General features: G+C 42.4%; 1 protein-coding gene across 9 annotated transcripts in view; it reads right to left on the bottom strand.

The window, feature by feature from the left end:
- agfg1a (ArfGAP with FG repeats 1a) overlaps positions 1 to 15863 on the bottom strand; it is a 40346-nt gene that overhangs the window by 3279 nt on the left and 21204 nt on the right. Inside the window, exons 5-12 of one of the 9 annotated variants that reach the window (XM_061719155.1) lie at positions 15461 to 15623; positions 12964 to 13080; positions 11947 to 12018; positions 2903 to 3071; positions 2515 to 2594; positions 2257 to 2364; positions 1793 to 1837; positions 487 to 639 (exon numbers count right to left, since the gene is read on the bottom strand). In XM_061719155.1, coding sequence (XP_061575139.1) covers positions 487 to 639; positions 1793 to 1837; positions 2257 to 2364; positions 2515 to 2594; positions 2903 to 3071; positions 11947 to 12018; positions 12964 to 13080; positions 15461 to 15623 — 907 coding nt within the window. Of the gene's footprint in view, positions 1 to 486; positions 640 to 1792; positions 1838 to 2256; positions 2365 to 2514; positions 2595 to 2902; positions 3072 to 11946; positions 12019 to 12963; positions 13084 to 15460; positions 15624 to 15863 lie in introns of all 9 variants that reach the window. The other 8 variants (XM_061719154.1, XM_061719156.1, XM_061719160.1 and 5 more) reach the window with 8 other exon arrangements.

The raw sequence follows: 15863 nt of genomic DNA, 5'->3' as shown, positions 1-15863 counted from the left end.
GTTTTTTTCTCTTTATTTTCTCTTTTTTTTGTTTTTTTTTCTTCTTTTCTCTTTTTTTCTCTTCCTTTTTCCTTTACTTTTTAATCTCGACATTTCGACTTTTTTCTCGAAATTTTGACTTTTTTCTCAACATTTCCACTTTTTTCTCGAGATTGTACTTCAACATTATTCTCGAAATTTTGACTTTTTTCTCGAAATTTTGACTTTTTTCTCCACATTTTGACTTTTTTCTCCACATTTCTCCTTTCACCATTTGCCTTCATTCTAAGGCTTATACAAGACCTTTCATTTTTTGTGGCTCCAGACATATTTGTTTTTTGTGTTTTTGGTCCAATATGGCTCTTTCAACATTTTGGGTTGCCGACTCCTGAGCTAGACCTATTCTAATATGGCATTTAAGTAACAAAATTCAATGACTACTAGTCTGGTGAATCGTTAAGGCATACAAGTAGATTGTACATGATCTACACACAGACAGACACACACCGTTGGGTTGCTGGGGAAATGCAGGAGGCTGAGGGAAGGGAGCCTGGCCAGGAAAGGGTGGCTGGAATGTTCCACTAAAGCTGGTGGGAAGGTTGTAGGCTGCAGCATTCCCAAACCCAGAGGGCATACTCATGGAGCCTGTTCCAAAAGATGCTGCAACAGTGCAGGACAGCAACAGGTTACAGAAGACTAGCCCAGACTGAACACTTTAAAGCATACAATAAGCAAAAGGTGGTTTGAAGTTTAGACCTATTGCTTTTGTATGTAATGTAAGAATTATACAGCACACACACACACACACCTCTGCTTTTAAAAAGGTAGCATATTACACAAACACTGCCACACTACAACATAAATATTCATTCAAGAATTTAAACCCTTGGATGGGTTGATTAGGAAGCAGTTCAGCGTCAGTAAAACAAGCCCAAATCAGAAGAGCTGGGATGACAACAAAAATGCTAACAAGCTAAAAGGGAAGCTAATATTTACTATGACTTTGATTTCATTATGGGCAGTATGAATCCAAGATACCTGTATTTTATTTGCTAGTATTTATCAATTCAGCTATGTTTCCTAATTCCTAATAACACAATTAATATAAAAACACTACACTTAGTTTTAGTTTAGTGCTCATACCTAACAGTCCTGGGCATTGCTCCCTCTACCAACCCCGGGAGGGCCTGCACTGAGCTCAGGTCTTCTCCTGACTTGAGGAGTGACCTGACCGCTTTTTTTCCACCAGACAGGGTGGGGTTTCTCCGGTCGGACGTAGCGCGTGGAAGGATCACGTTATTCCGGCCAGATCCTCCCCACCCCATCTGGCGCCCCGGCTGGCCAGAGGTGGCATGTGTAGCCCAGGACTGTGTGCATGTTTTTGTGAGGGTAGCTCACTTTAGCTACCCAAGGGAACACGGGGAGAACATGCAAACTCCACACAGAAAGGCCCTTTCGCCAACCCCACCCAGGGTGTAGGCACTGAAGTCATGGGGGAACTTAACACGCACTTCAGCGCCCACAGCGTCCCCGGGCGGGAATCAAACCCGGGACCTTCATGCTGTGAGACGACTGCACTACCAGCTGCGCCACCGTGCCCCCTTCAAATTATTTATTTGAAATTATAAAGAAACACTGAAGCTAAAGCTAAGATTTCCTCACAAGAAACTCTTTCAGCTCAGGCACATCATCCATTCTCCTTCAAGGTGACAGCAACATTTTCTAGTTCTTCTAAAAGACCACAAATATTAGCCACTACTAGATCGATGCAAAAACAGTATGAAAGGGAAGCAGAGGGCACAATGTGACCTACCGAAGGAGGGAGTATAACTTTCCCATTGAAGAACACTCATCAAACCTGTCCAGCATGGTAAAAACAATCAGAGATTATCTCAAATTCTGCTAATTGCCATTTCTGACAATGGTGGTGTTATCTATCTTGTGCACAATTTTCAAAGGCAACACCAGTTCTGCTACCCGACTCCAGAGGGAATCTTGGGAGACTGTCAGACGTCTTTATGTTTCTTTTTTGGTAGTTTGCCCCTATGTTTGCAGCTGTAATCTAAGCTATATTCTGTTGCACGGGCTAGCATGCTAGACAAAGTTTGCCACTTCAGATGTGCAAAACAAAAAACAAAAAAAAAATAGAATTAAAACTTTCTTAATAATAATTTGACATGACACATTTTTACTCATTAATAGAATTCCATCGGAACTGAACTATTAGTGAAATAAATTGATTTATAGACACACAGGCAACAGAATAGATTAACAAACCTGCCGCAGCTGCCACATTTGCTGCTCTGCCATTGCACTGGAATGGGTTGGTAGGAGCTGCTGCTGCAGCAACACCAGCAGCTACAAATGGATTGGTTGACTGTGCTCCTGGAGAAAAATATCAAGTCACCAAACATGAGACAGTGGTTACAAACAACAAAATAAAATCTGACTAAATCTTAAACAATCAAACACACACACAATTTTGTCTTCTGAAAAAATTACTGTCATCAAACAACAGTTTTTTAGGTCACTCACCTCCAAAACTCTGAGCCATGGGAGGCATGGGCTGCTGTGGTTGTGCTGTGGACACGCCCATCTCTGAGCCAAACATCCCCCTACGGTGTCACAAAGTCAACACCCAAGATAAAATGAAGGACATGGACTATCGGGAAAACCTTTGACTGAAAGGAATGTGGTTGTTCGTATCCATACTTTCATGACCTTGTGCGTCAATGATCACATAGACATTTTCGCTGCGCTACACTAAGAAACTGATCCAGAGCCATTGATATCAAATAAATAAATTTTAGACACCAAATATAAATATAACCTCTCATATGAATTAGACTGAACTGCTGCAGGACAAGATTTACCATCGGCCACCATCATAATAGTGTGATAACTTGTAAATGTGGCGTCTCACCCTTGTGAGGTGGTGGATGTGTTGTAAACACTGGCGGCAGGGACTGAGGGGCTGAAGACCGTATCGAGCTCAGCCAGAGCAGCATAGCGGTCGCCCCCCACTAGAGCTGCTGGCTGCTTCTGAGGCAAACCTGCTGCCGTCGATGCAGATAAGCTCACCGCACTTCCTCCTGGAGGAGAAGCACACGAGAGCAGAGCTGGATTACATCTACTTTAGCTCAACTAACGTTGAAATAAAGATCAACTTTAAAAAACACACAAACAAAAGATCTTGAGATAGCTGCCATATTCATCCTAATCAAGATAATGGAGAATGAGTGTTCAGTCATTTTTAAGCACACAAATACAGTTATCTGAAAAAACCAACAACAATCAACACAGTATCAAATCACAGACGCTTGAGTATTCAAAACATGGTACGCATGATTCTTTTAAAGTAAGGAGTTAATTTCACCGATTCCAGTGGCCTGTTGTCTTTATGCGGTGTCACTGAGGCCAGGGTACCGGCTACCGGGAGAAATAAAAACAAAAGATACTGCTGTTTTTAAATACAACTGATTCAAGGCCGATTTAAAATGCTGTGGCAAATATTGAAATTATATTTTTGTAAATCAGCCTCGTTGTTAGAGTCTATGCCTGACACTGCCATGACAAGACGAAACTAGCAGGAGCTTACATTTATGGAGCTCATCATTTGTTTTTTGGGGCATTTTTTTGTTGCCGCTTTTTCTGTCCGCCAGTTATCATAGCCTTACAGTTGAGCTTGAAGAAAAAGGCTAGGCTGGAAATGTTTACCTTGCTCTGTCTTGCCAAAGCTAAACATGTTATCCAAGTCAGCCAGGGCTCCATATCCATCAGTAGGAACGCTAGTACTCTGTACAGTCTGGGAGGAGGAACCAGTGGTGTAAAGTAACGAAGTACAAGTACTTCGTTACTGTACTTAAGTAAGATTTTTGAGAATTTGTACTTTTATTGATACTTTTATTTTTCTGTACTTTTACTTCGTTACATTTTCAAGGAAAAAAAAAAAAGCGTACTTTTAATCCACTATATTTAAAATTGGACACGTCGTTACTCGCTACAAATTAAAGTCTTACATTAAATGAAAATGTAGGCTATTGCCGTGAGAACAGCACACCGGGGCTGCGCTCATAGGGCCCGATTTACTAAAGGTTTGTGTGCGTAAAAACGTGTGCAAACTTGACAGCACCCGCAAACCAATGTGCAAGCTGATCTACTAACAGCGTGCAAAGAGGACTGCGCCTCTCAAATGAGCAAAATAGCACACGCAATCCATTTAGTACTTTTGCCCTGATGAATAATCAATATGGGGCGTACCCGCCAGAAATCGCTAAATACTGGGAGGGAAAGATGCAAATTGGTCCATTTACCACGCGCAATGAGATTTACCAAGCCTGAAAGTTTTTGCGGGGTTTGTGATTGCGTCTGTATTTAATACGTTCGAAAGGAAGGTGCTAATCTGCCCAGCATTACGCAGGGATGCTTGTTGGTGCCTGATTTGAGGACTGGGGTGGGGATGGCTCAACTTGTGGTGAGGATTCTCCACATGCAAAAGGAGAAATATTTTATTTGAATGTTAAATCGAGTATTATTCAGCAAAAGGTTGCCACAGGAGGCACCTTCATTTTTTTATTTGTGATAATAAATAAATCATATATATAATTTTATATATATATATAATATAAACTCCTAAGTATGTGTTTGTGTGAGTGTGTATATATAAATATATTGAAGTGTCAGTGTGTTGTTTTTTTTCTTGGTCTACTTATCATTGAATATACGAGGGGGTGCTTTTCACGGCAGGGGTGCTGAATACGGCACAACAATTTGCCTCTTCCACTAATATCTCTAACTCCAACTCGTCAAATTTAATTTTGCGCTCGCAAACCGTAAGACACGCAACACCTCATTTAAATACTGCGGTTTGCACCTGTTATCAATTGCGCACGCAATCTTAGTTGATCACCTGCAAAACAGACAACAACAGCACGTGCAAACTTTTTCAGTGCACACGCAATTTAGTACTCTTTATTTAGGATCTTAGTAAATCGGGCCCATAGAGTAGCCTATAAGGGGCTGCGCTCCAAAGTGGGCGGAGTTCTGCTGCGTGGCTACTTTGAAGACACAAGCAGTGCTGAAAATGGAGGAGGAACGACACACGCTCAGAAGAAAAGCAAACTGTGAACCAAGACAGCGCCATAAACTGGATGGATACCTGGCCCTTTCAGCAGATCAAATGACTGCACTGAAGTTGTACCCCGCTCTCTGCAAGTTGTCTGTCAAGCTAAACACTCCTCTACCTGCCTCTGCAGCCTGTGAACGACTGTTCAGCCCCGCAGGACAGGTCTTCAGCCCAAGAAGAGCACGGATAGATTTTCGCAATTTTGAGAACCAACTGCTGTTGAAGCTCAACAGTAGACAGATAAACAGCCAGTTTGCGTACAGTCAAGCATAAATTACATTGTGAGGTTTGAAAATGGATGGGTTTAGATCGTTCATAAATAATCTTAGCCTACGTGTTAGTTAAGAATACAGTACAGAATAGATACAGGAACCTATCCATTAGGTTTGGTTTAAAAACAGTTGGTTTAAAACTTTATTTCCTATAGTTACAGTATGGTTTCTCAGTTGTTTTCGTCAACAGCCATATGTAAAAATTGTAGTGTTTTTTTGTGTTTTTCCACCTATTCCACCATCATCATCCCAGGGAGAGTCCATGGGCACCATTCTTTCATTCCACCCCTTCTAAGGTGGTTTTGGCATTTAAAAGTTCAATCAGTTCAAGAGTCTCATCCTTTATCAGCTGGGGTTGCTTAATGTTGTCACTGCATACTACAGGCTGGGGGTGGACCTGTCAGCGGGGCCAATGGGGTACAGCAGCAGTGATGAGCAAAGGGAGAAATTAAAATGGGGTAATGGAGACAAACGCTAAAGGGGTCAGAATAATATCACCATTATTTAGAGTTGTAAGCAAATTCTTGGAATAAAGCCACTTTCGACAGCATGACAATGTTGGGACTTCATTTCTTTGCAATCCTTTTGAAAAGAACTTTGTACTTTGTACTTTTTACTTGTGTACTCAAGTACATTTTACACCATGTACTTTTGGTACTTTATTTTATCTAATTTGAGGTACTTTTGTACTTTTACTTAAGTAATGTTCTTAATGGGTACTTTTTACTTTTACTTAAGTAATTTTCAAGCAGAAAATCTGTACTTTTACTTAAGTACAATATTTTTGTACTTTTTCCACCTCTGGGAGGAACTGATGGATCCAAAGTCAGCACTACATGATTTGGGGAAGCTGTCAAAATTTGAAAAATTGGCATTTGCTAGTCCCCCTGAGGCACTACCTGCATGAAAGAGAGAGATTAAAATAATTGTAAGGGAAACCTTAATAACTGGTTATGAGACACAACATAGACAGAAACCTGCGGGTAAACGAGGGGGGGAACTCAGACAAGAAAGGATACCAGGAGCGTATGAAGGATAGATGCCAGAGCTGACAGAACCAAAATCAGAATTCATGATTTTTAATGGGAAAGGGTTTCTTGAGCATCCTTTCTGACATAGGCCCTTGTATTTTCACCTTTTTGTTACATCATTGTTAAAGCGACATCACTGTTTCAAAATGCTTTTTGTTGTCAATGTTCACAAAACTATGAACACAGCCTTAGGCACCTAAAATTAATTTGCGAAAATTACTTTGAATATTGAGCTAAAACTGTCAGGGTTAAATGGGAGGAAGCACAATCTGCAGACCCTGAAAGTAGGGGAGTCATTTTTTAGCAAAGACTTGCTTTTCACACAGAAGTTAAACCGTAAAAGGTACACAGAAACCACAGAGAGAAAAAAAAAACAATTTACTCATTTATCCTGATCAGATGGAGTCATGCATGAACACAAATACAAATGTACACATCCACCCTGGATTCAGCTTTAGTGCTTGTTCAGAGGTACAATTAGTCCCACCTTGAACAGGCAGTGTGAGAAAGTCAAGCAACACCATCATTAAACTAAATTTCAAATAAACAGTTGGATTCACTGCATTCTAATACCGGTAAACGCTGCCTCAAGAACAACTTTCAGGTTAGACAAAAGGAAAACTAGTAGATCCATTCAAACCAAAAATGGCCCAGTAAGTCAGACCTGCTCTCAGTGCATGTTGGACCTCGGCAGGGCTGCCCTTTGTCACCGGTTCTGTTCATAATCTTTAGGGACAGGGTTTCTAGGCGTAGCCAGGGGCCAAAGGGGTTCCAGTCTGGGAGCCACAGGATTTCCTCTCTGCTTTTTGCAGATGACGTTGTCCTGTTGGCTTCATCAGTCCAGGACCTTCAGCATGTGCTGGGACAATTTGTAGCCAAGAGTGTGGCTGGGAATGGAATCAGCACCTCCAAATCTGGGGCCATGGTTCTCCAATGGGTGCCTTTTCCGGGTGGGTGGAGAAGTCCTGCCTCAGGTGGAGGAGTTGAAATATCTCGGAATCTTGTTCACGAGTGAGGGAACGATTGAGCGTGAGATTGACAGAGAGATTTGTGCACCGTCTGCAGTTACGCAGTCGGTGTACTGGACCGTCGTGGTGAAGGAGCTGAGTTGGAAGGTGACGCTGTCGATTTACCGGTCAATCTACGCCCCTACCCTCACCTATGGTCATGAACTTTGGGTAGTGACCAAAAGGACAAGATCGCGGATACAAGCGGCCAAAATGGGTGGCTGGACGCTCCCTTAGAGATAGGGTGAGGATTTCGGTCACCCGGGAGGAGCTCGGAGTCGAGCCGCTGCTCCTTCACGTTGAGAGGAGTCAGCTGAGGTGGCTTGGGCATCTGTACCGGATCCTCCTGGATCCTCCCTAGGGAGGTGTTCCAGGCATGTCCCTCCTCCCGAGGGAGGTGTTCCAGGCATGTCCCTCCTCCCTAGGGAGGTGTTCCAGGCATGTCCCTCCTCCCTAGGGAGGTGTTCCAGGCATGTCCCTCCTCCCTAGGGAGGTGTTCCAGGCATGTCCCTCCGGGAGGAGACCCCGGGGAAGACCCAGGACACGCTGGAGAGACTATGGGCCAAATCCACAAAAGGATTGCGCGGCTTTTGCGGCCGCTAAACCGGTGCAAATGAGACAAAAAGAGAGCGTCTAATTCACAAAGCACCCGCAAAGGGCGAATTGCTCCACAAACTGCGCTGCCAAGCAAATAGTGGCATTGTGCGCCGGTGCCATTTGCATGCATGCAAATTAGGTAATATTCATAAATTCGGCTCAAAATTGCCCCCTTTCTATGCAAATAAGCCTCATTGCAAAAAGCGCCTAATTCAGAAAGGCCAGCGCTATTTACCACACGCAAAAATAGTGGAGCAAATACCGTCTTTCAAGCGTGTAGCCTATTAACTGCGCGCAAAATCACTCTTCACTCCCCCTGCAGCTCTTTTTCTCTCTCTCTTCAATGTGATTCAAGCCTGTGTGATACTGAATGATATTAAGGGTGAAATCTACATTCAGACATGACTGTAGACAATCAGATCAAGTGGGGTTGTGGACTTATCGGATTTAAAAATAAAAGTAACAGGACAGAGTTCAGGATTCATCCATACATAATTGGGGCTGCTTTATTACAAACAATTCCACCGTATAAACATATAAATCTAGAATGTGTGTGTTTAACAGCTGACCTGTAGGTGTGTGTAGCAAAACACAGAACATGAATTACCGTCAGATCCTGATATGGGACCTCATCTATAAAGCTTGCTTGCGCACAAAAGGGGCCTGAAAGATGCGGCGACGCGCACTGTACGGTGCGCGTTGCTCTGCGTCGATTTAACGCGGACCCATAAATCAGCCTTGAACAGCACTGAGGGAGGAGGGAGGAGGGGGAGCGGGGCTCTTCGCACGTAAATCCACAAAGATCAGATTGCGCCCGCAAATAGCGCTGTGAATTGCGCTGCATTTGCGCCCGCAATTTGCCCCGCTTTAAGGTCCTATTCACAAAAGATTTTGCTCTAATGATATACCGGCGCAAACACGCCCATAAATCTCTGCACCTGAGTGCAATTTGCCCTTTTCTGAGTAGGTGAGCGGAGCTGTTTCCAGTGTTCTCCGTAATTCAGCACACAGATTGGTCCCTAATGAAAACTTCAGAGAGCACAACAGCCTCAACTTTCACGTATTTGTACTTCTCTAGTATTTCGCATGTAGCTAGATAGATAGATAGAACTTTATTCATCCCCAAAGGGAAATTCAATCGTCCAGCAGCTCATCAAAACATAAACATAAAAATCAACCACACTTCCATTCAGACAATAAAAGCACATTCATAATATTAAAATAAACATATAAGGTTTAAAAAAAGAGTGCACTGGCCACCATCGTGTGGTAGAACATAGCCATCATCTCCACACACACATAAAGACCTCAGTTGTATGACATAAGCTAATGAAATGTGAAATGTTAAGAGGCTGTGCGCATTTACGCACAAGGCACAGCACCAGTAACTTCATTAACACCGGATCGGGATCAGATCAGGATCTAATGGTAATTCATGTTCTTTTTGTTTTGCTACACACACCTACAGGTCAGCTGTTAAACACACACATTCTAGATTTATATGTTTATACGGTGGAATTGTAATAAAGCAGCCCCTTATGTATGGATGAATCCTGAACTCCGTCCTGTTACTTTTATTTTTAAATCCGATAAGTCCACAACCCCACTTGATCTGACTGTCTACAGTCATGTCTGAATGTAGATTTCACCCTTAATATCATTCAGTATCACACAGGCTTGAATGACATTGGAGAGAGAGAGAGAAACAGAGACAGACGGGGAGTGAGGAGTTTGCGCGCAGTTTAATACACGCTTCTGAAACACGGTATTTGCTCCACTATTTTTGCATGTGGCAAATAGCTCTGGCCTTTCTGAATTAGGCGCTTTTTGCAATGAGGCTTATTTGCATAGAAAGGGGGCGATTTTGCGCCGAATGTATGAATATTACCTAATTTGCATGCATGCAAATGGCACCGGCGCAGACTGCCACTATTTGCTTGGCAGCGCAGTTTGTGGAGCAATTCGCCCTTTGCGGGTGCTTTAATTAGACGCTCTCTTTTTGTCTCATTTGCACCGGTTTAGCGGCCGCAAAAGCCGCGCAATCCTTTTGTCAGGATTTATCACATATCACAACATATATCAGACTTATAATAAAAATAGCGCTGATCGTGTCCCTCTGTGTTTGAAGCGTCAGTCAGGACTCTGCTGGTGCTGCTGCACCTGCGGTGACACGCCGGGAACCTCCTCCACTGCTTTAGGACAGAACAAATGAGGGGCTTCCTAGAGCGTTTAGGGGCTCCACGGAGCCCCTCATTTCTTCCCTAAAGGGACACAGATTTTTTTATATATATAATGAGTTTTACGCGCGCGTGAAACCTTTACGTGCGGGTGTAAGCCTAAATTATGGTTCCGCGTCACCAACGCAGAGCCTACGGCGTAGGGTACACGGCAACGCGCACCTACGCCGTAGGCTCTGCGTTGGTGACGCAGAACCATAAACCCGCCCTGAGCAGCTCTGAGGGGAGACGGGAGAGGAGGAGGGGGAGCGGGGGTGAAGCGGGTCTGCCGGGCCCTTCTCACAGGGTGTGATTTGCAGTTAATGGCTGATCCTACCGTTAGTTTTTAAACTGTAAAAAGTGGGGGGGACAAAAACATGATTTTGAAAAGACGGGGGGACATGCCCCCCCCTGTTGCGCCGGGGCACTCACGGCGTTCCGCGCAGCAACGGCGTTCTGCTACTCACTCGCTTTATTTTATATTATTTATTTTTCTACTTTTACTGTGACCACCAAATAATGTCGTTTTCCTGTCCTCCACCTCATCCACAACATCTCGATCTCAGATCTCAGTGAAATTCAGTGGCACGGTGGCTCGACTTTATTTTTTATTTCTGCAGTTTTCATTATGGACCAATCTGTGTGCTGAAATATGGAGAACACTGGAAACAGCTCCGCTCACTCAGACAAGTGCAAATTGCACTCAGCCGCAAAACTTTATGGGCGTGTTTGCTCCGGTATATCATTAGAGCAAAGTCTTTTGTGAATAGGACCTTAAAGCGGGGCAAATTGCGGGCGTTAATGCAGCGCAATTCACAGCGCTATTTGCGGGCGCAATCTGATCTCTGTGGATTTACCCCTATGTCTCTCGGCTGGCCTGGGAACGCCTCGGACTCCCCTCGGAAGAGATGGAGGAAGTGTCTGGGGTGAAGGAAGTCTGGGCAACTCTGCTCAGACTGCTGCCCCATAACCCATACCCGGATCAAGCAAATGATAATGGATGGATGTTTGGTTTTCCGTTCCTCCACGGGATATTAGTTATCTTACATGTTGCCATTTTTGGTTATATTGTAAAACTTCCAGATTAAATGAATGTCTGCCATTGCTTCATGCATTTAAGGTAGGGGAGAGGGGAAAAAGAAATGTCAATCAGGATCCATCTGGCTGACAGCAATTCACATGCAATCTGCTAAAAATCTTCCAGTTATCAACAGGTAATCAATTGGTGCAGCACTAGTTAAGAGCCTTCAGACTGCCAGGTCTGTTACTTACTGGACACACTCTAAAATTCTAAAACTCTAAAACTCCCTAAAATTACAGTATTATAAAACAATCCAATAGCTTGAAACACCAAATCTGTCTTTTTCTGGAGTAAGGCACTTGTACTATTCCCTGAGAGCTTCTTTTTGTAGCAGCACAATCACAGCAACAACAAAACACATAAGTGTTCAAACATTCCAATTCATGCATCATCTATCATCTACATTAACGTTAATCATTTTCAAGGGGACTGAAGCCAGCTGTCATGAGGCAAGAGGCAGGGTAAATCCTGGGCAGGAACTATTGCAGCTTTCAAATGCACTTCTTATTTAGTCACAAAAAAGGATTACATCTTGACACCAAATAACAACCAGAAAGGGGAAGATCAGAGTAACTACGCATCAGGGAGGTTGAAGAGGATGAAAGCTGTTATGAGGGCAAGCTCAGTGAGAGACTTACTGTGTGCACTCTGGAGAGGCAGAGCTGTGGTAAACTCACCCATACTGCGACTGGATGAGAGCACAGTGAATGCTGGCAGACAAAAATCAAAGGAGGGAAAAAAAAAAATGGTGCAATAAGCAACATAAGATGGCGTGGAAAGAATTCAATGACACCAGTGGTGAAAATGCTACGGTGTTAAATTAAAACAAATGAATGGCAAAGAATGAAAAACAAGAGACAGACTAGAAAGCAAAAGTCAGATAGCAGTCAGTGTCTCTGAGAAAAGGTTAATCTTACAAAAACGGAGGTGAAGCTTATCCATTAAGCACGTGACATGCTACAGGAGAGCTCCTTTGTATTCTTGGCGCAAAATTACTGTTTTGTTCAGCAGAGGGCACTCCAGAACATAATCAGTCGGTTCAGTTTGCAGAAGTCTATGCTTGTGAAAGATTAGCTGAATGAAAACCCAAACTAATATCCACACACATGTCCTGTGTCAATGTAATTATCTGTATTACCGGAGCGTTTTCCAAGAAAACACTGAATGGATTTAGTATATTCTCTATGATATTCATGCTTAAACCGCACTGGTATTAAGAACACAAAAACAGTCTTTCTATTCTTTTAGGGACAAGTTAAAAATGAATTGGTGGTAAATCTAGGTGACAATCATGGCCAAGAAAAAATTTCCAAGTAGGTCAAAGTAGAAATGTCACAAATTAGAGTCAACAACTGCTGCTTCTTGTGAGTCTGCAGTGTCGTGCATGTCCTCTGTAGCACTGCACTCATGACTGTAAACCAAACTTGCACAATCAGTTTCAGAATGACTGAAAAGTTACACTAAAAGAAAAACATGCAAATCTGATGATGAACATAAAGAAAGGTTTGGGGGGCAGAGGAACTGTGTTACAGCAGCTGAAACAATAAAGACAATGATTTGAGCTAAAGCAAGTCTCATATTTGCATTTCTAAACGTGTCAGTGTTGTTATGTTAGTGTTTTTTATTTTTAGCTGATAAAAATCAACTTTCTCTACCTGTGTTTGTGGGCTGAAATGGGACCTGGGGTGCAGAGGGGAAACCACCAGTCGCTGCTGATGCGCTCTTGAATGCATCAAAATTAGCAAAGTCTGCATCTGCGTTGGTATTCTGTGCTGCTGGAGGGGGTGAAGAGGTGAGGTACAGACAGACAGACAGACAAGAAATGAAAACAGTGATGGGAAAATAATGGGCGATTGTATTTGCTCTCAAAATTAAAAGGACATGGGTGACTGCAACACAAATGCAATAGATTAGATGTTAACTGTGAAGGATAAATGAAGCTTGAAATACTTAATAAATTAAGAAGCCTTGATGGCCTTTTGCTTTCCGTGTATGATAATGCTCTCCCTTTTCCTTCCCAAACACCAACAGCTCAAACATGAAGGGTTTTTTTAACCTCCCCATGAACTTGGAACGCTTCCTGCAAGTTTAAGTCCCATGACTCACTGAGATTTTTCATTTCAAGTGCCATCATGTTTCAGGCCTTGCTTCAAAATGTTTCCTGATTGATCCACAGCAGAACAGTGGTCATAAAACCTCTCTAGTTTCCAGAGGCATGTCGCCTGCTATAACGGTTCTATACGTCTCTCTGCTTCAGCCAACTTGAGCATTAGACTGGAAGTACAGCAGTCCTAAAAATGGTGAATGAGGTAATCTGCCCCTGAATTTAGCTGCTGACCTTTCAGAAGGTTAGTCAAAGTCATAAGTCAAACGTGAAAAGCAAGCCACCTTTTACCAATCTAGGAAACTGGCAAATAGGTCAGCTGGCAAGTTGTCTGATTTAAAACAGTTACCAAGATGGCTTTTTCAGGTAGCTAACGACTGTGTTTGCTTTGGTTAAAAAATAATGATGTGAAAAGCTACAGGAAACTTGCACTCCTCTGAATGCCGTTTGCTATTACCCCCTCAAAAAAGGTGGAATATAAAGACATTTATTGCCAATAAAAATAAATAAGTCTGCTCCTAGGCATTTTTTATTATTATAAGAGCCTGTTAAGTGTAAGATCCTTTCAATAAACACATTTGACATGTTGCAAAAACGAATAGATGATTTCACCCCTCTTAGATTTTATGTTTCATGATATGGTTCTTACCAAGTTGAAATTAGGTAAATACGGCCTCTGAGGAACAACACATGGCATATTAGAATACATCATTTTTAATTCAACAACGACTAATCCCAAGCACTCAAGCAGTGAATGAAAAACTCAGCACACCACTACTAATTCCATATTAATGATGCTGTGCTGTTAATCAACTGCACTTGTTTAATTGATCAGCAAGTCTTATCATCTCCCCAAAAGCAGAAACGTTGGCATTTTGCAGGCCTGAAGTGTTTAACACAATCCCAAAATGGAAAGACCTCAGCAATAGTCTTGCAGAAGAAATTGTTGCTGCCTATCAATCTTGAGAGAGTTATATAAGCCTGTTTCTTACAATGTAGTCCAACAATCTACAAGGCAAAAGATTATTTACAAGTGTGAAACATTCAAAACAGTTGCTAACCTTCCCAGTAGTGAACATCCCAGTAAATGCACCCCAAAGTCACAAAGTTTAGAGCTCAGGGAAAGTGCAAAAGCCCAAGAGCTACATCTTCAACCCTACAGGCCTCATTTAACATGTAAAATGCTAAACTTCATGACTACAAAAAAAATAAGATGATTAAGTTTACTTTACAAGAAAAGGCCACTTTAAAAAAAAAAAACGATTTAATAAATCAAAATAAATAAAGACGATAACATGGCATAGATATACAAAGCTACATCTGAACAAACAAGACCAGCATAAAGATGTTTGGTCATGACTTAAAGGGCCATGTTTGACAAAAAGCAAAGAGTTAATCAGCAAGAACACATGATACCAACCACCAAGGACACTCTGACGGGTGAAAATTCTGGGCTTGCAATTTTTCACTTACTGCAACTGGGCACCTGCAGTTCAGTCAAACATGAAATACACTGCAGACCAAAGTATTCCAGTCTCAAACCTGAGATCATTTATCTAATAGCTACTTTTGTGCTGAAATTAAATCTTGCAACAGGACAATGATTTCAAGTAGACGTGCTGTGGTACATCTACAACAGATCGACTAAAAACAAAATTGTAATATGCCATGTGTTGTTCATTGGAAGTTATGTTTATCTCCACACACACACACACACACACACACACACACACACACACACACACACACACACACACACACACACACACACACACACACACACACACACACACACACACACACACACACACACACACACACACACACACACACACACACACACACACACACACACACACACACACACACACACACACACACACACACACACACACACACACACACACACACACACACACACACACACACACAAAAAATAAGAAATCAGGAAGGGGGCAAACACCTTTTCACACAACTGTATATTCTATTTTATAAACAGATTTTCCCAAGTGAGTGAATCAATCAGTCAAGCAATTGTCGGTTCTTACTTGTGCCGCTGTTGAAATGTGCAAAGTTGGCAAAACCGGAGCTGGCGGCTGCATTCACGTTGGGCGGGGCAGCAAAGATGTCTGCACCCAAATCACTGAGAAGGTCAAACTTCTTGTCATGAGGCTGCTGTTGATGCGTTTGTGCACGGCTCACCACTGGAGACTGGTGGGGAGAAGAGATATATTCTCCAAAGAATTAACGTCACTGTATGTCAAAGATCTTAAGAAATAATAATAATAATAATGATGAGAAAAACCTTATCTCTGTCATGTTTTCCCAGTGATCACAAAAAGCTAAAAGCTGTAAATCATTTAAGACATTGTTCTCATTCCTATTCCCAAATTGAACATCCTCGATTCCTCTCTTTAACCTCTATCCACATGACTCAGTGCCTCCCATGAG

This window comes from Cololabis saira, chromosome 4 (genome assembly GCF_033807715.1).
Source record: "Cololabis saira isolate AMF1-May2022 chromosome 4, fColSai1.1, whole genome shotgun sequence".
Lineage (NCBI taxonomy): Eukaryota > Metazoa > Chordata > Actinopteri > Beloniformes > Belonidae > Cololabis > Cololabis saira.
The sequence above is the reverse complement of the archived record's forward strand: the minus strand, read 5'-3'. Positions and strand labels throughout refer to the sequence as shown.